This window comes from Colobus angolensis, unplaced genomic scaffold (genome assembly GCF_000951035.1).
Source record: "Colobus angolensis palliatus isolate OR3802 unplaced genomic scaffold, Cang.pa_1.0 Scaffold10, whole genome shotgun sequence".
In the NCBI taxonomy this organism is placed as follows: Eukaryota; Metazoa; Chordata; class Mammalia; order Primates; family Cercopithecidae; genus Colobus; species Colobus angolensis.
This window is the reverse complement of record NW_012110919.1, coordinates 22,093,335-22,110,358: the sequence shown is the minus strand read 5'-3', so window position 1 is coordinate 22,110,358 and position 17,024 is coordinate 22,093,335. Positions and strand designations below refer to the sequence as shown.

General features: G+C 48.6%; 1 protein-coding gene across 3 annotated transcripts in view; it reads left to right on the top strand.

The window, feature by feature from the left end:
• Window positions 1–17,024, top strand: part of HVCN1 (hydrogen voltage gated channel 1) — a 40,298-nt gene continuing 23,274 nt past the window's right edge. Inside the window, exons 1-3 of one of the 3 annotated variants that reach the window (XM_011936478.1) lie at window positions 1–27; window positions 403–486; window positions 5,295–5,334. In XM_011936478.1, the coding sequence (XP_011791868.1) occupies window positions 5,314–5,334 (21 nt within the window). In that variant the 5' untranslated portion in view covers window positions 1–27; window positions 403–486; window positions 5,295–5,313. Of the gene's footprint in view, window positions 28–401; window positions 1,140–5,294; window positions 5,335–17,024 lie in introns of those variants that run through there. The other 2 variants (XM_011936494.1, XM_011936485.1) reach the window with 2 other exon arrangements.

Below are 17,024 nucleotides of genomic sequence, written 5' to 3'. Positions count from 1 at the left end.
GGTGACCGCGGGCGGGTAGGGCGCCGGGTAAGTGCTCGGGCCCGGCGGGGGGCGTACCCCGCTTGGCGTGCAGCCCTTTCTCCAAGACCCCCAGTGCCCGATTCCTCTGAGAAGAGGGGACGCCCTCGCATCCCCGCTGTCCAGGCCTCGCCGCTGAGCCCCAGCAGGACCCCAGCCCTCGGTTGCCCTCGGCTCTGGCGTGTCCCAACGCGGGCGGCGCAGCCGGGCAGTGCTTCCTCTCGGCGGGGACTGGAGTCCAGGGGAGGGGGACGCGGGAGACGCCGGCCCCAGTGACCCCCCCCATCCCGGAAAGTTGGTGGTGCGCGCCGCCCTGGGCCAGGTGCCTTCAGTTCTTCACACTCCGCGCAGCAGCCGCAGGTGACCATCGTCGTCTCTTAACAGGTGAAGAAACCAAGACGCAGAGAGGCCAAGCCCCTTGCCTTGGGTCACACAGCCAAAGGAGGCAGAGCCAGAACTCACAACCAGGTTTGTGTCCCCTAAGTCCTCGGATGCATCGTCCCTGCCCCGCTGCCCTCCTGGGAGATTGTGGGAGAGAAGTAGGGGCAGAGGCAGTGCTAGGTGTCCCGGGAGAAGGCTGCAGTGAGCAGACCCAGCCACCCCTGAAGGAGGAGCCCCGGGGCAGCAAACCCTTCCCTGGAAACAGTTTAAGAACACCGACCTGTTGGAGACAGAGATGCTGAGGAACGAGCGTGGTTGGGGCCAAGGGAAACACCAAGACAGAGAGGGGAGAGCGGTTCCTCACTGCAACTCCCTCCAGGAACATTGCCCCCACCACTCTCACCAGTGCTAGGTGTGGGGGATCTTGCAGGCTCAGCTACGTGACTTGGCCTGTCTGTGCCTCAGTTTCCGCATCTGCGCCATGAGGTTAAGCATGTACCTACCTCTGAGGATTGCCGAGAAGATGACATAAGATGCTTGGTGTACAGGCTTAGCCCCCTGGCACCAGGTTACTACCAAAAGTTCATGGTTCCAGTGCCTGCTCCACCCTCCTTTGCACCCCTCTGAGGGTACTTCTCTGTCCTGGGCGCTTTTAACTTCAGGTTGTTCAGGGCTATCTGAGATCAGCAGGATTTCCGACAGCCCCACCAGCAACTAGGAGCTGCTTGAGTAAGACCAAGGCGAGGGGGCGGCAACTTCTCTGGCTCTGACTCCCCAGAGAGAAAGGCTGATAAGGGCAGGGTTTTGAAAATCTCTGGGCTGAGGTTTGCACAAGGTCCAGAGCTGCTCCGTGGCCCCCAGCCCTCCCCGCCACTGGTTTAGCAAGAAGGAGGAAGCCAGAGTGTTCTTGTCCCCACACTTGATCCTTTGCTAGTCACTGGGCCTTGGGCCCTGGGAGCTGTCATCCACCACCCTCCTCCTCCTCCCTTCCCCACTGTCAAGGCCAGCGACAAGTTCTAACCCAAAGTGTATCCTGAATCCGGCCACTCCTCCATCCCCTCCTTCCACCCTGAGTCCAGGCTGCCAGCATCTCTTGCCTCCTCATCACGCTTGATCCCTCACTCCTATCCAAATCCCTAGCATCGCCTGCCAAGCCCTCTCCATGATAAGGCTCTATGTGATTATTCTCGATTCTTCTCTCCAGCCACTGTCCTGTACACTGCTGTCCCCAGCCTCCTCCTCCTAAGTTCTCCACTCTCTCAGGGGCTGTGCACAGCGCACATGCTCTTCCTTTTCTCGGGAATGCTCTTCTCTGCAATCTGTGACATACTCCCTTGTAATTCAGGGGACACCATAAATGTCACGTTATCCCCGACCACCCCACCTAAGGAGACCCCGCCTGCTCCCTGGCCCCTTACTCTGGCTGGTTGGCTTTCCAGTGCTTAGCTGGGGATGTGGTCTGTCTTGTATATTTCCTTGCTTCCTTGTTTGTCTCCCAGGTAACATGTCAGTCTACCAGGATCCTGACCTTGCCCTTGCCTCTTCACCTTGGATTTCCCAGAACCTGGGAAATCAGTGCCTGGCACCTAGGAAAGACACAGATACTTTTGTACAGTTGCAGGCAATGTGTCAGCCGTCAGCCTATTTTTCTTCTCATTGCTTGACAGCATTTTTTTCTCCTGTTTCTACATAGACCTCAGAATTATCATTCCTCCCAAGAGCCCACTGCCTTCCTCAGCTTTTCCCTAAAGTAGGGTTTGAGGGTTACTTCCAGGTTTTAACCGTGCTATTCAACTTAGCTATAAATATCATTGTCCATATTGTGCATGTTTTTGGCTATCAAATGACTTCTTGGAGATACAGTTTCCTAACTGAGGTGTGCAAGTCAAGGGTGGGATCATTTTGAAGGCACTTACCTCTTGTGACCAGGTACCTATTTAGAAAAATCATCTCCAGGAATGTGTGCACGTTTCCCTGCAGCTCTGCAAGCATTGGGTTTTACCCTTTTTATTTGTTTTGGCTAGTTTAATGGAGAAGGCCATGGTAGTTTTACATTTTCTGTTGCTTGAATCGCTGAAGCTGAGTGTTTCTCTGCATGTGTGCTAGTTCTAGTTCCTGTCTTGCAAAGGAAGGAAATCTCCAGGGTACCTTAATTCTTCCCTTCACCTCCTATTGTGGTGATGGTTCCACTTGAGTCCCTCTCGGGAGAGCAGGTTGAGGATCCCAGGGGGCTGGTATGGGGACATACAAAGCTGAGCTCTGCTAGGTCCAGAAGCTGCCCTGCCAGTCAACCAGCGAGAAACTCTAAGAGTCCCTTGCACCCTCAGCATGTAACTGTGGGGAGAGAAAGAACCTTTTTAAAGTTTTCTTGAAAGTTTATTTCAAAATAATTTTTTAGAATTAGGCCAGGCACGGTGGCTAATGCCTGTAATTCCAGGACTTTAGGAGGCTGAGGCAACGGATTGCTTGAGGTCAGGAATTCAAGACCAGCCTGGCTAACAATGGCAAAACCCTGTCTCTACTAAAAATACAAAACAAAATTTAGCTGAGCATGGTGGTGGGCACCTATAATCCCAGCTACTCAGGAGACTGAAGCAGGAGATTCGCTTGAACCTGGGAGACAGAGGTTGCAGTGAGCCGAGATCATACCTTGCAGGGTTATTCGTTGAAGCACTGAGGTGGGAGGAGATTGGAAACAACCGTAGGTGTCCATCACTAGTGAGATTAAACACATTCCTGCAGGGGACTCCTGTGCAGCCATGACAAGGCGTGCACTTCATGCAGGATGCACTGGCATAGAACCACCTCCGAGATACTGTGTTAGTCTTCTGTGGCTGCTGTAACAAATGGCCACAAGCTTGGTAGCTTAAGATAACACATTTATTATGCTACAGTTCTGGAGGTCAAAAGTCCGCAGTCTGTCTCAGTGGGCTCAAGTAAGGTATGGGCAGGGCTGTGTTGCTGCTGCAGGCTCTGGGGGAGAATCTGCTTGCCTTCCCAACTTCTAGAAGGGCCCACATGCCTTGGATTGAGGCCCCATCCTCCATCTTTTAAAGCATCGAATCTTCAGATCTTTCTGACTCTAGCCTCTGCTTCTGTCCTCACAATCTCTTCTTTCTCCTGCCTCCACTTATCAAAGACCCCTCTGATGACATTGGGTCCACTAGGATAATCCAGAATCATTCCCGCCATCTTGAGAGCTGCAACTTAATCATATCTGCAAAATCCTTTTTGCTATGTAAAGTAATATACAAGTTCAGGGATTAGGGCATGTGCATCTTTGAGGGGGAGCATTATTTTGCCTACCACACCCTAAAGGGAAATAAGGTTCAGAGCAGTATGTGGGTTCACATTTGTTTACGAAAAAAAAATAGAAGGTTGGGGGAGAGTGTATACTCATGTGCTTATGAGGGCATAGAATACTCCAGAAGGCGACGTAGGAAACCGGTCAGAGCGACCACTTCTGGAAAGGAGAATGGGTAGAGGGGAGATTGACTCGTCATAGAATATCTTTTTGTATAATTTAAATTCTTTACTACATGCATAGATCACCTATGTTAAAAATAATGTTTTAAAGTAACACCTACTCATTGTAAAAGTTCACGCCTCCCAGAAGCAGAGAAAAGCCCCACACCCAGATCACTCCCTTTTCTTCCAAAAATAACCACTGCGAAGAGTGATCCTTACAGACCAAAAAAAAAAAATCTGTATTTCTTTTGACTTAGATGGGGTCATCCTGTAGACTCTGCCATAATGTGACTCCTCTGCTTGCTCTGTGGCTGGCGTCTTTCCACATCCTTATGTGAATACTCAAACAGCACTAGCAGCTCCTGCTGCTCAGAGGTGCATTCACTGATGTAGCTGGTGGTGGATGTTCAGAAGGTTTACTGCTTTTCAGAGCAACCCCAACACTGTAATGTCTGTCTTTTATTAATTGGAGTGAAATTCACATGATGTAAAGTTAACCGTTTTGAAGTGAATAATTCAGTGGCATTTAGTACGTTTCACAGTGTGCAGCCTTCACCCTCTATCAGAATATTTTCATTGTTTTTCTTTGTATTAAAATTAAATCATTTTTCTTTTTTAAAAATACCTTGTTAGCTGCACAGAACATTTCTGTCACCCTACAAGGGAGCCCCCTAAGCCATTAAGCAGTCACTCCCCATTCTTCCCTTCTTCCAGCCCCTGGCAACCACCAATCTGCTTGTTCTGTTCTGGACATTTCCTATCCTGTTCTGGACATTTCATATCAATGGAATCATACAATATGTGACATTTTATGTCTGGCATTTTTCACTTAGCATGGTATCTTTGAGTTTCATCTACATTGTAATATGTATCAGTACTTTCTCTGGCTCTCTCTCTTTTTTTTTTTTAGATGGAGTCTTGTTCTGTCACCCAGGCTGGAGTGCAGTGGCATGATCTCAGCTCACTGCAACCTCTGCCTCCTGGGTTCAAGTGATTCTCCTGCTTCAGCCTCCCAAGTAGCTGGGATTACAGGTGTGAGCCACCACACCTGGCCCCCTTCATTTCTTTGTATGGCTGAATAAAGTTCCATTGTGTGGATAGACCCATTTTGTTGGTCCATTCATCCGTTGATGGACAAGTGCGTTGTTTCTACCTTTTGGCTTTTAAGAATAATGCTGTGAAAAGCTATGAACTTTTGTGTACAAATAAGTGTTTGTACACAGGACTCAAAGTCCCTGTTTCAGCTCATTTGGCTCTATATCCAGGGTGTATACCCTCCTACATACACTTTGTACTTTACACTAATTTCAGGCACAGTTAAAACTAAACTAACTTAAAACTAATTTGTCGGAAAGAATTGCAGAGCAAATACCAAGGTAGATGGCAGCAGGATGATAGATCTGGACAAATGTCTTCTTATTTTTCAGATCCAGAGGCAACAGGGACATGGCCACCCGGGACGAAAAGGTAAATGAATTCTGTGGTCTTGCAGCATTAGAGGATATCCTAACCTTGAGAGGATAATTCTGTTTGGTGTTTCAAACAGGAGAGGGAGAACCACCTGTTTAGATGTTTCCACTATACTGAAATATTTAAAATCACAATGATGAAAAGCTATAAAAGGACTTCACAAAACCTCCAAGTAGCCTGATATTCCACATTAGACTCTTTGAATCCCAGTCCTGCATGTTAATAACTATGTGCGTTTTTTTTGTTTTTGTTTTTGTTTTTTGTTGAGATGGAGTTTCACTCTTGTTGCCCAGGCTGGAGTGCAATGGTGCGATCTCAGCTCACCGCAACCTCTGTCCCCCAGGTTCAAGTGATTCTCCTGCCTCAGCCTCCCGAGTTGCTGGGATTACAGGCATGCGCCACCACACCCGGCTAACTTTGTATTTTTAGTAGAGATGGGGTTTCTCCATGTGGGTCAGGCTGGTCTCGAACTGTGCATGTTAATAACTGTGTGTCCTTAGGCACAAAATAACTGTGCCCTTCAATTCCCTGAGCCTCAGTTTCCTTATCTGGAAAATAGTGAAAAGATTATTTACCACCCCTGTCCTTGAAGGATTGTCAAGAAGATTTGATAATACAATGGTCTCAGAATGTTAGGCAAGTACTGAGCCCATAACAGGGCTTGGGCACAGAGAAGTAAAGTCACTTCTCCAAGATCACACAGCTAGAAAGTGGCAGAAATGGGATTTCACACCAGGTAGGGCTTATGTCTGTAATCCCAGCACTGTGGGAGGCCAAGGTGGGCAAATCACTTGAGGTCAGGAGTTCAAGACGAGCCTGGTCAACATGGCAAAACCCCATCTCTACAAAAATACAAAAATTAGCCAGGCGTGGTGGCATGCACCTGTAATCCCAGCTACTGGAGAGGCTGAGGCAGGAGAATCGCTTAAGCTTAGGAGGCAGAGGCGTGGTGGCTCATGCCTGTAATTCCAGCACTTTGGGAGGCCAAGGCAGGTGGATCACCTGAGGTCAGGAATTTGAGACCAGCCTGGCCAACATGGTGAAACCCCATCTCTACTGATAATACAAAAATTAGCCAGGCATCATGACGCACACCTCTAATCCCAGCTGCTTTAGGAGGCTGAGGCAGGAGAATCGCTTGAACCTGGGAGGCGGAGGCTGCAGTGAGCCAAGATCGTGCCATTGCACTCCATCCTGGGTGACAAGAGCAAAACTCTGTCTCCAAAAAAAACAGAAACTGGGATTTCAACCTGGCCTGACTCCAGAGGAAATGCTTTCCTCCTGTATCTTGTGGCCATCTCGAGTAGGAAATAGACTGTTTTTGATATCTGAGGCGCAGGTTTGTTGGATTTGGGGGGCATTGATTGTGAAGATTGGGGGCGAGGTAGAAAGGAAGTGTTGACTTTCACATCAGCTGTTCATCTTGAGGTTCTGGGGGCCTGGCCAGGCCAAGCTGGCAATGGCAGAGCAGGAAGCTCAGGGCAGCAGCAGGGGCGAGTGGGGCAGAGTCTGAGAAGCAAATGTGAGGGTCAGAATGACCACAGGATGGTGATGATGGTGATTGTGTGTTTCATCAAATTGATGACCTCGGTAACTGTAAGAGTTAGGAGCCCTAGGAGCTCCAGGTATCCGTAAGAGAGTCAGCATGCAAGAAAGGTTAAGTGGGAACTGTTCATGCTTTTCCTTCATTTGTAGTTCCCTATTAAATTAGGCAAACCAAAAAGAACATTTAGAAATGCTTAATGCCGATTAGACTGTGATGAAACCAGCTCACTCATACGTAGCACGGGGAACTGGGTTAACCCATGCCACTGTTCTAGACACAAAATTTGACCCTTATATCAAGAATCTTGAAAATTCCCATATTCAAGCCTGGTCATCTCACTTATGGGAAAAGAACCCATAAAAAATAAAAAGTACAATTTATGGCACCATGTTTCTTAGCACATGAGACAACACTGTAGATGCACCTTATTTTATGTACTATGAAGAAAAAAAGCAAAACAAACATGTGCTGCCATTTACTGTGATTAAAAATAACACAAGCCTGAAACCGGTCAATTGTCAGGCCCAGCTGGATTTCAGAGATATTAAAATGTGAGAAAACGTGGTCTTAGGATTGGATTAAAAACCATCCAAAATGGTTAAAAAACATGCAAAATGCAATAATGAGACCATTTGACTCCTTGGTAAGTTTCCTGGTCTCTGAACAGGTGTGAATCTGATGCATGTAGTGGTAAAAAAATAAGATAAGAAATTGTCTGCTGTCTTTTTTTATTTTGTTTTTTGAGACAGGGCCTGGTTCTGTCTTCCAGGCTGGAGTGCAGTGGCATGATCTTGGCTCACTGCAACCTCTGCCTCCTGGGTTCAAATGGTTCTTGGGCCTCAGCCACCCTAGTAACTGGAATTACAGGCGTGCACCACCATCCCCAGCTAATTTTTTTGTATTTTTGGTAGAGATAGGGTTTCTCCATGTTGGCCAGGCTAGTCTCAAACTCCTGGCCTCAAGTAATCCACCTGACTCAGCCTCCCGAAGTGCTAGAATTACAGGCATGAGCCCCACACCTGGCCCACTGTCTTTGATTATAATTGTAAAAGATATAGACAGGTGGGAGAGAAAGAGGTAGACAGGTAGATGACACATAAGTTTGGTGTGCTGGGATTGTTATGAATTTATTTCCCTTTCTTTTCCTCTTTTCACAATAGTAATACTAAAAGAAATAGATCAAGGCTAAAGGTCTGTTCATGGGGTAAAAGGTAGCAGGTCAAACTGGGGGTATGCATTTGAGTCTGGGGGTTCCAAATGAGGCTGGGGGTTGCAGGAACGAGTTGGTGGGGTGAGGGCCTTGTCAGAAGCCCATACCAGGGCATAGGGACAACAAGGGAAGTAGAGATTGAAATGCAGGACCAGGGACTCACCTTAGGGAACTCCCAGGGCCTGCAGCCTGGAGCCTGGAGCCTGTTTGTCATTACACAGAGGCTAGCCTGGGAGGGCGTTGTCAGGAGGGCATTGTTGGGGGGCTGGGGAAAGGGCCAGGACCACTTGTGGCAAATAAGCCTCTTACTGGTTTGAAGAACATGTTCCTTTTCATGATCTGCCCTTTTGGAAAAAAGTTGTCTTAATAAGATTGCTTTTAGAATTTTTTGAGTGTTAGCTCTCCTAGTTTCTGAGAGGAGAACAGTTGTGTTGGGAGAGAGACTGGTGGGGTTTTGTAGCCACGGTGCAGACCTGGCTTGCAGTTCTGCTGAGATAGGCTCACCGGCCCTCCTCAGAGCCCCTCTCTGCCCGCTTCCACCTCCCAGAGCCTCAGTTTTCCTCTTTTGTAAAATGGGAATGATCACACTACGTCACAGAGTGGAGGTGAGGGTTAAACAAGATTGCGTGTGGAAAGCACTTAGCCGGGTGCCTGAGCCAGCCTGCATTTAAGACATGGGAGCCGCTGGCTCTGTCATGAGGATGAACCGCTTTTCAGCCATCAGCTGACCTTGTTCCTCAGCACAGGTGACTGCACTCAGCAGCCACCTCTGGGGAACTTAAGAGCCAGGTGTGTGTAGAAATCCCTGCAACTACTGGGCTCATTTCGTGTGAGGCATGCAGAAATCCCCGGTGCAGCTGGGGTTCCTTACTCACCTCGGCTGCACATCGACCACCCCAGTACCCAGACCACACCCAGATGGGTTGAATTGGAAGCTCTGAGCCCAGGACTCAGGTTTTGGGGTGCCTTAAAGCTGCCGGGTGATTCCAACATGCAGCCTCGCCTGGGTAGCCCCTCCCTCTGCAGAAGGAGGAAAGAGAAATAGCTGAGCTGTGTGTCCTGTGGTTTCCATGGCCAAAGCATCACTAGACATTAGTCACATGGGTGGAAGCTCTACATTTCTACCTGGGTAACTTTTTCTTTTTTCTTTCTACACTTTTGTAAAACAAATTGCACAGTCCCTGCTCCTGGTTGACATGACTGATGTCACAGGCTGGGACCAGACTCCCCTCTCAGTCATTCCCAGGGAAATAGGCAGAGTGTGTCCCCCTAGAACGGTGTCTTTAAACTCAACCCATTGGCGGGTCCTGAAATCCATTGAGTGGGCTACAATTGACCTTTTAAGAAATGAAATAGGGCCAGGTGCATGGTTCACACCTGTAATCCCAGCACTTTGGGAGGCCGAGGCAGGTAGATCATTTGAGGTCAGGAGTTTGAGACCAGCCTGGGTAACATGGAGAAACCCCATCTCTACTAAAAATACAAAAAATTAGCCAGGCGTGGTGCACGCCTGTAGTTTCAGCTACTTCTGGGGCTGAGGTGGGAGGATCTCTTCAGCCCAGGAGGTTGAGGCTGCAGTGAGTCCTAATCATGCCACTGCCCTCAAGCCTGGGTGGCAGAGTGAGACCTCGTCTCAAAAAAAAAAAAAAAAGAAAAGAAAAGAAAAGTAAATAGAACGAAATGGAAAATAAGATCTCCTCACACAGTAACTTTAGGGCTAGTTATAGAATGTGTGTATGCAAGTCAGTGTGTACTGACAGGCAGGGTATGAAATGTGATTTCTTATTGAGAAACACCGCTCCAAACTCCCTTCCCAGCACGGGGCTTCGCGGCTGTGAGGAAGGTGCAGGGCTGGGCAGTGTTCATGAGGGGTCCTGCAGGAGGAGGGGGCGCTGGGCTGGGCAGCCTGGGTTGGAATCCTAGCCTTGCTTCTCACTGGCTGTGTGACCTGGGGCAAGTCACTGGCCTCTCTGTTCTCAGTCTCTTCATCCATAAACAGAGACATTGCAGTCCCTGCCCCATGGGCTTGTTACGGTATGTTAATGAAGGTCTTTGCACAGAGCTCAGAAAATATTAAATAGCAGGTATTCTAGGGATAGTTGCAATGATTACAGTTCCCACTCCTGTAAATATGTCCCATATAGTCTGCATGCAGCCCTGCCATCATCTCACCAGGCTGAGCGGCTCATCTATCAAGGCAGGAGGGTTCCTAACCCTACAGAAAAAGGAGAAAGTTGGGGACCATGGCTTTAGGGGGACCTGGGCCACTAGCTAGACCCCTCAGCCTGTAAGCAGCTCCTCCTGCCAGAGCTGATCAGCTGTCACGATGGTGGTTTTCATGAACCTCAGGGGACTTCCTCCCCACCCTAGAGAAGGAAAAGTTTCTACACTTATTTAAAGACTTCCCTGATTTTAAAAATAGGCCTTCCTCAGAACACAGATCCCCCGGGGCTGGAAGGGAGAAGTGCTGGGGCAGCTGAGCCTGCCGCTTGGAGTCCTCTTGCCTCCCCACAGAGAAGAGATTTGCTCAGGGGTTTCATTCCAGCTTCCACCATCCAGGAGGTATGTTCAGCAGGAGCCTGTGGTCTGCCAGGCACAGAGGTCATGCTGTGAACAGTTGGGCCACATGAGAGTGTGATGGGGAAGGCCTGGCCAGCTCCTGAGAGCTGGGACGAAGAAGAAGATAGAGGACAGGGTGAGAGGGGGTTGCACATTCTACGCAAAAGAAGTCATGTGTGCAAAGGCCCTGTGGTTGGAGAAACCAGCCAAGTATGAAAGGCTCAAAGGAGACAGTATGGCCAGAGTGGGGAGAGAGGTGAGAGGGAAGGTCAGCTGGGCAGATAGAGGCTACAGTGTGCAAACAGGAGTGAACTTCTGGAAGGCATTGGTGCCTCTTTTTTTTTTTCTTTTAAGAGACAAGGTCTTGCTCTATCACCCAGGCTGGAGTGCAGTGACGCGATCATGGCTCACTGCAGCCTCGACATTCTGGGCTCAAGGGATCCCCCTCTCTTAGTCTCCCAAGTAACTGCGACTGCAGGTGAGCACCACCACACCTGGTTAACTTTTAGATTTTTTTGTAGAGATGGGGGTCTCACTCTGTTGCCCAGGCTGGTCTTGAACTCCTGAACTCAGGGATCCTCCCTCCTCTGCCTCCCAAAGTGCAAGGATTACAGGTGTGAGTGACTGCACCCAGCCAAAAGTTTTAAATAAGGGAGTGTGTCAGGGTCCCCGAGACCCTGTGCCCAGCATCAGTGACTCACTAGGAGGACCTGTGGGACTCGCATGCAGATGTGCTCCTGGTGCAGATTAATTGCCATGAAAGGATTGAAATTAAAATCAGTAAAGGGAAAAGGCACGTGGGGTGAAGTTCAGAAGAAACCTGGCGCGAGCTTCCGGAGCCCTCTCCTGGGTTGGAGGCAAAGGTCCTAGGGGTCACAATTCCTCCAGCAGGGAGCTGTGACAAGATGTGTGAAGTGTTTGCGAGCAGAGCAGTTCCTTAGAGACCCAATGCCCAGAGTTTTCACTGGAGCTGGGCACAGAGGCACCCTCTGCCTGGCACTTAGAAAAGTTCCAGACTCTCCAAAGGAAAGTAGGAGTTCAGCATAAACCATGCTGTTTCCACAAGCAGTCTAGGCACAGTGAGCTGCTCTTATCAGGGAATGGTGGGAATTTTCCAGAAGTCCACGTTCCCAGATGCCAGTGGAGGCTAGGCAGGCCTGTCTGAGGAAGGCAGCCTCAGGCCCACTGGGCTGGCCCTTTTCTGCACGGGGAGTGATGTAGTCATGCTTGGAGGGATGCGCTCCTGCAGCTGATAGAGAATGCAGCAGGGAAGGAGACAGCAGAGAGGAGCTGCGACCGCCTCCAAGTGAGGCGGGGGGTTGGCCAGAGCAGTGGCAGAGGGTGGGGGAAGTAGGTGGCAGATCAGCGGTCACTTAGTTGCCGAAATGCACCAGGCTTAGTGCTGGATAGGGCTATTGAGGAGGGTGAGTGAAGCTAGGACAGGGGACAACTGCCCTGGCCCTGCCTGGGTGGCATTAAGACCCTGGACCAGGAAGCAGCACACCTGGCTGCAAGTCTATGGACTGTCCACTGACAGGTGGTGGTTACCATGTTGCAGGCCTCAGTTTGCTCCTCTGCTAAGGGAGGTAAGACTGTATCTCAGAACCTTGATCCCATCTCTTATTTATTTTATTATTATTATTATTATTGAGACAGAATCTTGCTCTATTGTCCTGGCTGGAGTGCAATGGCTTGATCTCGGCTCACTGCAACCTCCATCTTCCAGGTTCAAGCGATTCTCATGCCTCAGCCTCCCAAGTAGCTGGGATTATAGGCATGCACAACCCCCCAACCCCACCTAATTTTTGTAGTTTTAGTAGAGATAGAGTTTCACCATGTTGGCCAGGCTGGTCTTGAACTCCTGGGCTGAAGCCAGCCACCTGCCTCAGCCTGTAATCTCATGCCTGGGATTACAGGCATGAGTCACCACTCCCAGTCCCATCTCTTAAAATATCATTTTTGTTACTTAAAAAAAAAAAAAAAAAACTACTTTTCTGCCATTTTTTTCTCCGTATTGGCAGAGGAAAGAACAAAGCTGGTGGACTTGGGTTCCTGTGCTGGCTTTATCACTTACTTATGATTTTATGTTTTTTTGTTTTTTTTGTTTATTTTGAGGTGGAGTCTCGCCCTGTCGCCCAGGCTGGAGTGCAGTGGCGCGATCTCGGCTCACTGCAACCTCTGCCTCCCGGGTTTGAGTGATTCCCCTGCCTCAGACTCCCAAGTAGCTGGGACTACAGGCACATGCCACCACGCCTGGCTAATTTTTGTATTTTTAGTAGAGATGGGGTTTCCCCATGTTGGCCAGGCTGGTCCTGAACTCCTGACCTCAGGTGATCCACCAGCCTTGGCCTCCCAAAGCGCTGGGATTACAGGTCTTAGCCACCGCACCCGGCCTTGTGTTTGTTTTTTAACCACTCTACATGAACATATGTATAACATAATAAAACAGCAAACAGGTATATATTAGGTTGAATCATATGAAATTGTCCATTTCTTTTAGTTTTTATCTACAACGATGGCATTTTTAAGTCCTCTTTTATATCAGAAAAGTTTTCTTGAATTATATCTTTGTTCTAGCCTATTAATCTAATTTTCTTATTCAGGGATTCCAGTTATGAGTATATTGGTTCCTTCTCTTCCTACCCCCACTAAACACTTCATTCACCACTTAACTCCCTGCAGGCTGGATCTCACTCCAAAAATGGCAGTTTCTTAGGGATAAACGTTGTATTTGTTTTCATGCTGCTGATAAAAACATACCTGAGACTGCAAAGAAAAAGAGGTTTAATTGGACTTATAGTTCCACATGGCTGGCAAGGTCTCAGAATCATGGCGGGAGACAAAAGGCACTTACATGGTGGCAGCAAGGATGAGAGAGAAGCAAAAGCAGAAACCCTGATAAACCCATCAGATCTTGTGAGACTTATTCTCTATCAAAAGAATAGCGTGGAAAAGATTGGCCCCCATGATTCTATTACCTCTCCCTGGGTCCGTCCCACAACACATGGGAATTCTGGAAGATACAATTCAAGTTGAGGTTTGGGTGGGGACACAGCCAAACTACAACATTCTGCCCCTGACCCTCCAAATCCCATGTCCTCACATTTTGAAACCAATCACGCCTTCCTAACAGTCCCCCAAAGTCTTAACTCATTTCAGCATTAACCCAAAAGTCCACAGTCCAAAGTCTCATCTGAGACAAGGCAAGTCCTTTTGCCTAAGAGCCTGTAAAATCAAAAGCAAGCTAGTTACTTCCTAGATGCAATGGGGGTACAGGTATTGAGTAAATACAGCTGTTCCTAATGGGAGAAATTGGCCAAAACAAAGGAGGTACAAGGTCCATGTAAGTTTGAAATCCAGCAGGGCAGTCAAATTCTAAGGCTTCAAAATGATCTCCTTTGACTCCATGTCTCACATCCAGGTCAGGCTGATGCAAGAGGTAGGTTCCCATAGTCTTGGGCAGCCCCGCCCCTGTTGTTTTGCAGGTTATAACCCACCTTCTGGCTGCTTTCATGGGCTGAGGTTGACTGTCTGCAACTTTTCCAGGTACATGGTGCAAGCTATCGGTGGATCTACAATTCTGGGGTCTGGAGGACTGTGGCCCTGTTCTCACAACTCTACTAGGTGATGCCCCAGAAGGTGCTCCCACCCCGCATTTCCCTTCCACGCTGCCCTAGCAGAGGCTCTCCATGAGGGCCCTGCCCCTGCAGCAAATTTTTGGCTGGGCATCCAGGCGTTTCCAAACATCTTCTGAAATCTAGGCAGAGGTTCCCAAACCTCAATTCTTGACTTCTGTGCATCTGCAGGCTCACCACCACGTGGAAGCTGCCAAAGCTTGGGGCTTCTACCCTCTGAAGCCACAGCCTGAGCTGTACGTTGACCCCTTTCAGCTATAGCTGGAGCAGCTGGACACAGGGCACCAAGTCCCTAGGCCCATGAAACCATTTTTTCTCTTGGGCCTCTGAGCCTGTGATGGGAGGGGCCACTGTGAAGGTCTCTGACATGGCCTGGAGACTTTTTCCCAAGGTCCTGGTGGTTAACATTAGGCTCCCTGCTACTTATGCAAATTTCTGTAGCTGGCTTGAATTTCTCCTCAGAAAATGGGTTTTTCTTTTCTATCACATCATCAGGCTGCAAATTTTCCAAACTTTTATGCTTTGCTTCCCTTATGCAACTGAATGCCTTTAACAGCAGGCATTGAATGCTTTGCTGCTTAGAAATTTCTTCTGCCAGATACCCGAAATCATCTTTCTCAAGTTCAAAGCTCCACAAATCTCTATGGCAGGGGCAAAATGCTGCCAGCTCTTTGCTAAAACATACCAAAAGTCACCTTTACTCCAGTTGCCAAAAAGTTCCTCATCTCCATCTCAGACTACCTCAGCCTGGACCTTATTGTCCAGATCACTATCAGCGTTTTGGGCAAAGTCATTTACAAGTCTCCAGGAAGTTCCACACTTTCCCACATTTTCCTGTCGTCTTCTGAGTCCTCCAAACTATTCCAACCTCTGCCTGATACCCAGTTCCAAAGTTGGTTCCACATTTTCGGATATCTTTTCAGCAATGTCCCACTCTACTGGTACCAATTTACTGTATTAGTTTTCACACTGCTGATAAAGACATACCTGAGACTAGGAAGAAAGAGGTTTAATTGGACTTACAGTTCCACATGGCTGGGGAGGCCTCAGAATCATGGCAGAGGCGAAAGGCACGTCTTACATGGTGGCAGCAAGAGAAAATTAGAAGCAAAAGCAGAAACCCCTGATAAACCCATCAGATCTTGTGAAACTGGTTCACTATCACGAGAATCACATGGGAAAGACTGGTCCCGTGATTCAATTACCTCCCCCTGGGTCCCTCCCACAACTCATGGGAATTCTGGGAGATACAATTCAAGTTGAGGTTTGGGTGGGGACACAGCCAAACCAAATCATATCTAACAGGTTTGGTATCAGCCAAACCTATTAGAAAAAATGCAAAGTTTCACCCTCCAACCCAGTCCCTCTTTCCTCCTGGGAGTTGGGGCTGATTTTGTCAGTTTTCCCATAAATGTAGATTGAGGACCCCTTTCCCTGTCGGTGCATGAGGTCTGCAGGCCGGCCACACAGTGGCGTGGTGCTCTGTGGTGTGGGTCTTCCATGGCGTCCTGGGCAACAGACTTTGAGGTGGTTTCTAGTTTTGGCCTATTGAGGCAGGACTGGAGCGAGCACCCATGTGCACGTGGGAGTCTCTTGTCAAGTCAGGTGATAAGGGCATTTTAAATGTTGATAGAAAATAAGGTAGCCATGGTGGCACACACCTGTAGTCCTAGCTACTTGGGAGGCTGAGGCAGGAGGATTGCTTGAGCCCAGGAGTTTGAGGCTGCACTCCAGCCTGAACAACAAAATGAGATCACATCTCAATAAAAAGGAAATAAAATTTTGATATAAATTGGTTTAGGGCCAGTCCCCTCCTTTGTCCCCAAGGCTGGCACATCAGAGAGACTCAAATATTTTTTCAAAAGATGAAAGGAACTGCCCTGTTACCCTCCTAGGAGGGGTACACCCATTTACATGCCCAACAGCTGGCATACAGGAGTGCCCACTTCCCTCTGCTTCTGTCACCCTGCCACAATGTGTGGCACGGTGTGACTTCAGGCAAGCGGTCTCGCCTCACCAGGCCTCAGTTTCCCCTTCTGCAAAATGGAGAGACTGCACCTACCCACCCTGCCTACTACTTAGGCATGTTAAAAGTATCAAGCAACAGCAGGTGGTGTGATCAGTGAACTCTGAGTAAAAGGAGCAGCTGTCGCTGTTGTTGGCTGCAGAATCAGGCTTTCTCCAAGTGGTTTTGGGCCCTGAAGAAGTCAGCTTTCTTCTTGGAGTCCAGGACAAATGTGTGGCCCAGAAACATAAAGGGAAAGACAGTACTTGGCCTACAGACTACCCTGGCTAACTCGGGCACACGTCCTCTGTCCTGGTTTCCTGTGACTACTGTAACAAATTGCTACAAACTGGGGGCTTCAACAACAGGGACTCATTCTCACCAGTTCCAAAAACCAGAAGCCCAAACTCGAGGTGTTGGCAGGACTGGCTCCTGGAGGCTTTGGGATGGGAAGATCTGTCCCAGGCCTCCATCCCAGCCTCTGGTGTTGCTGGCAGTCTTTGGCTTGTGGGCATATCACTCTGACCTCTGACCTTCACGTGACCTTACCCTCTACGTGTCCTTTTCTCTTTTTTTTTTTTTTTGGAGACCAAGTCTCATTCAGCCTCCCAGGCTGGAGTGCAATAGCATGATCTCGGCTCACTGCAACCTCCTCAGTAGCTAGGATTACAGGCGCCCGCCACCACGCCTGGCTAATTATTTTATTTATTTTTAATTATTATTTATTATTTT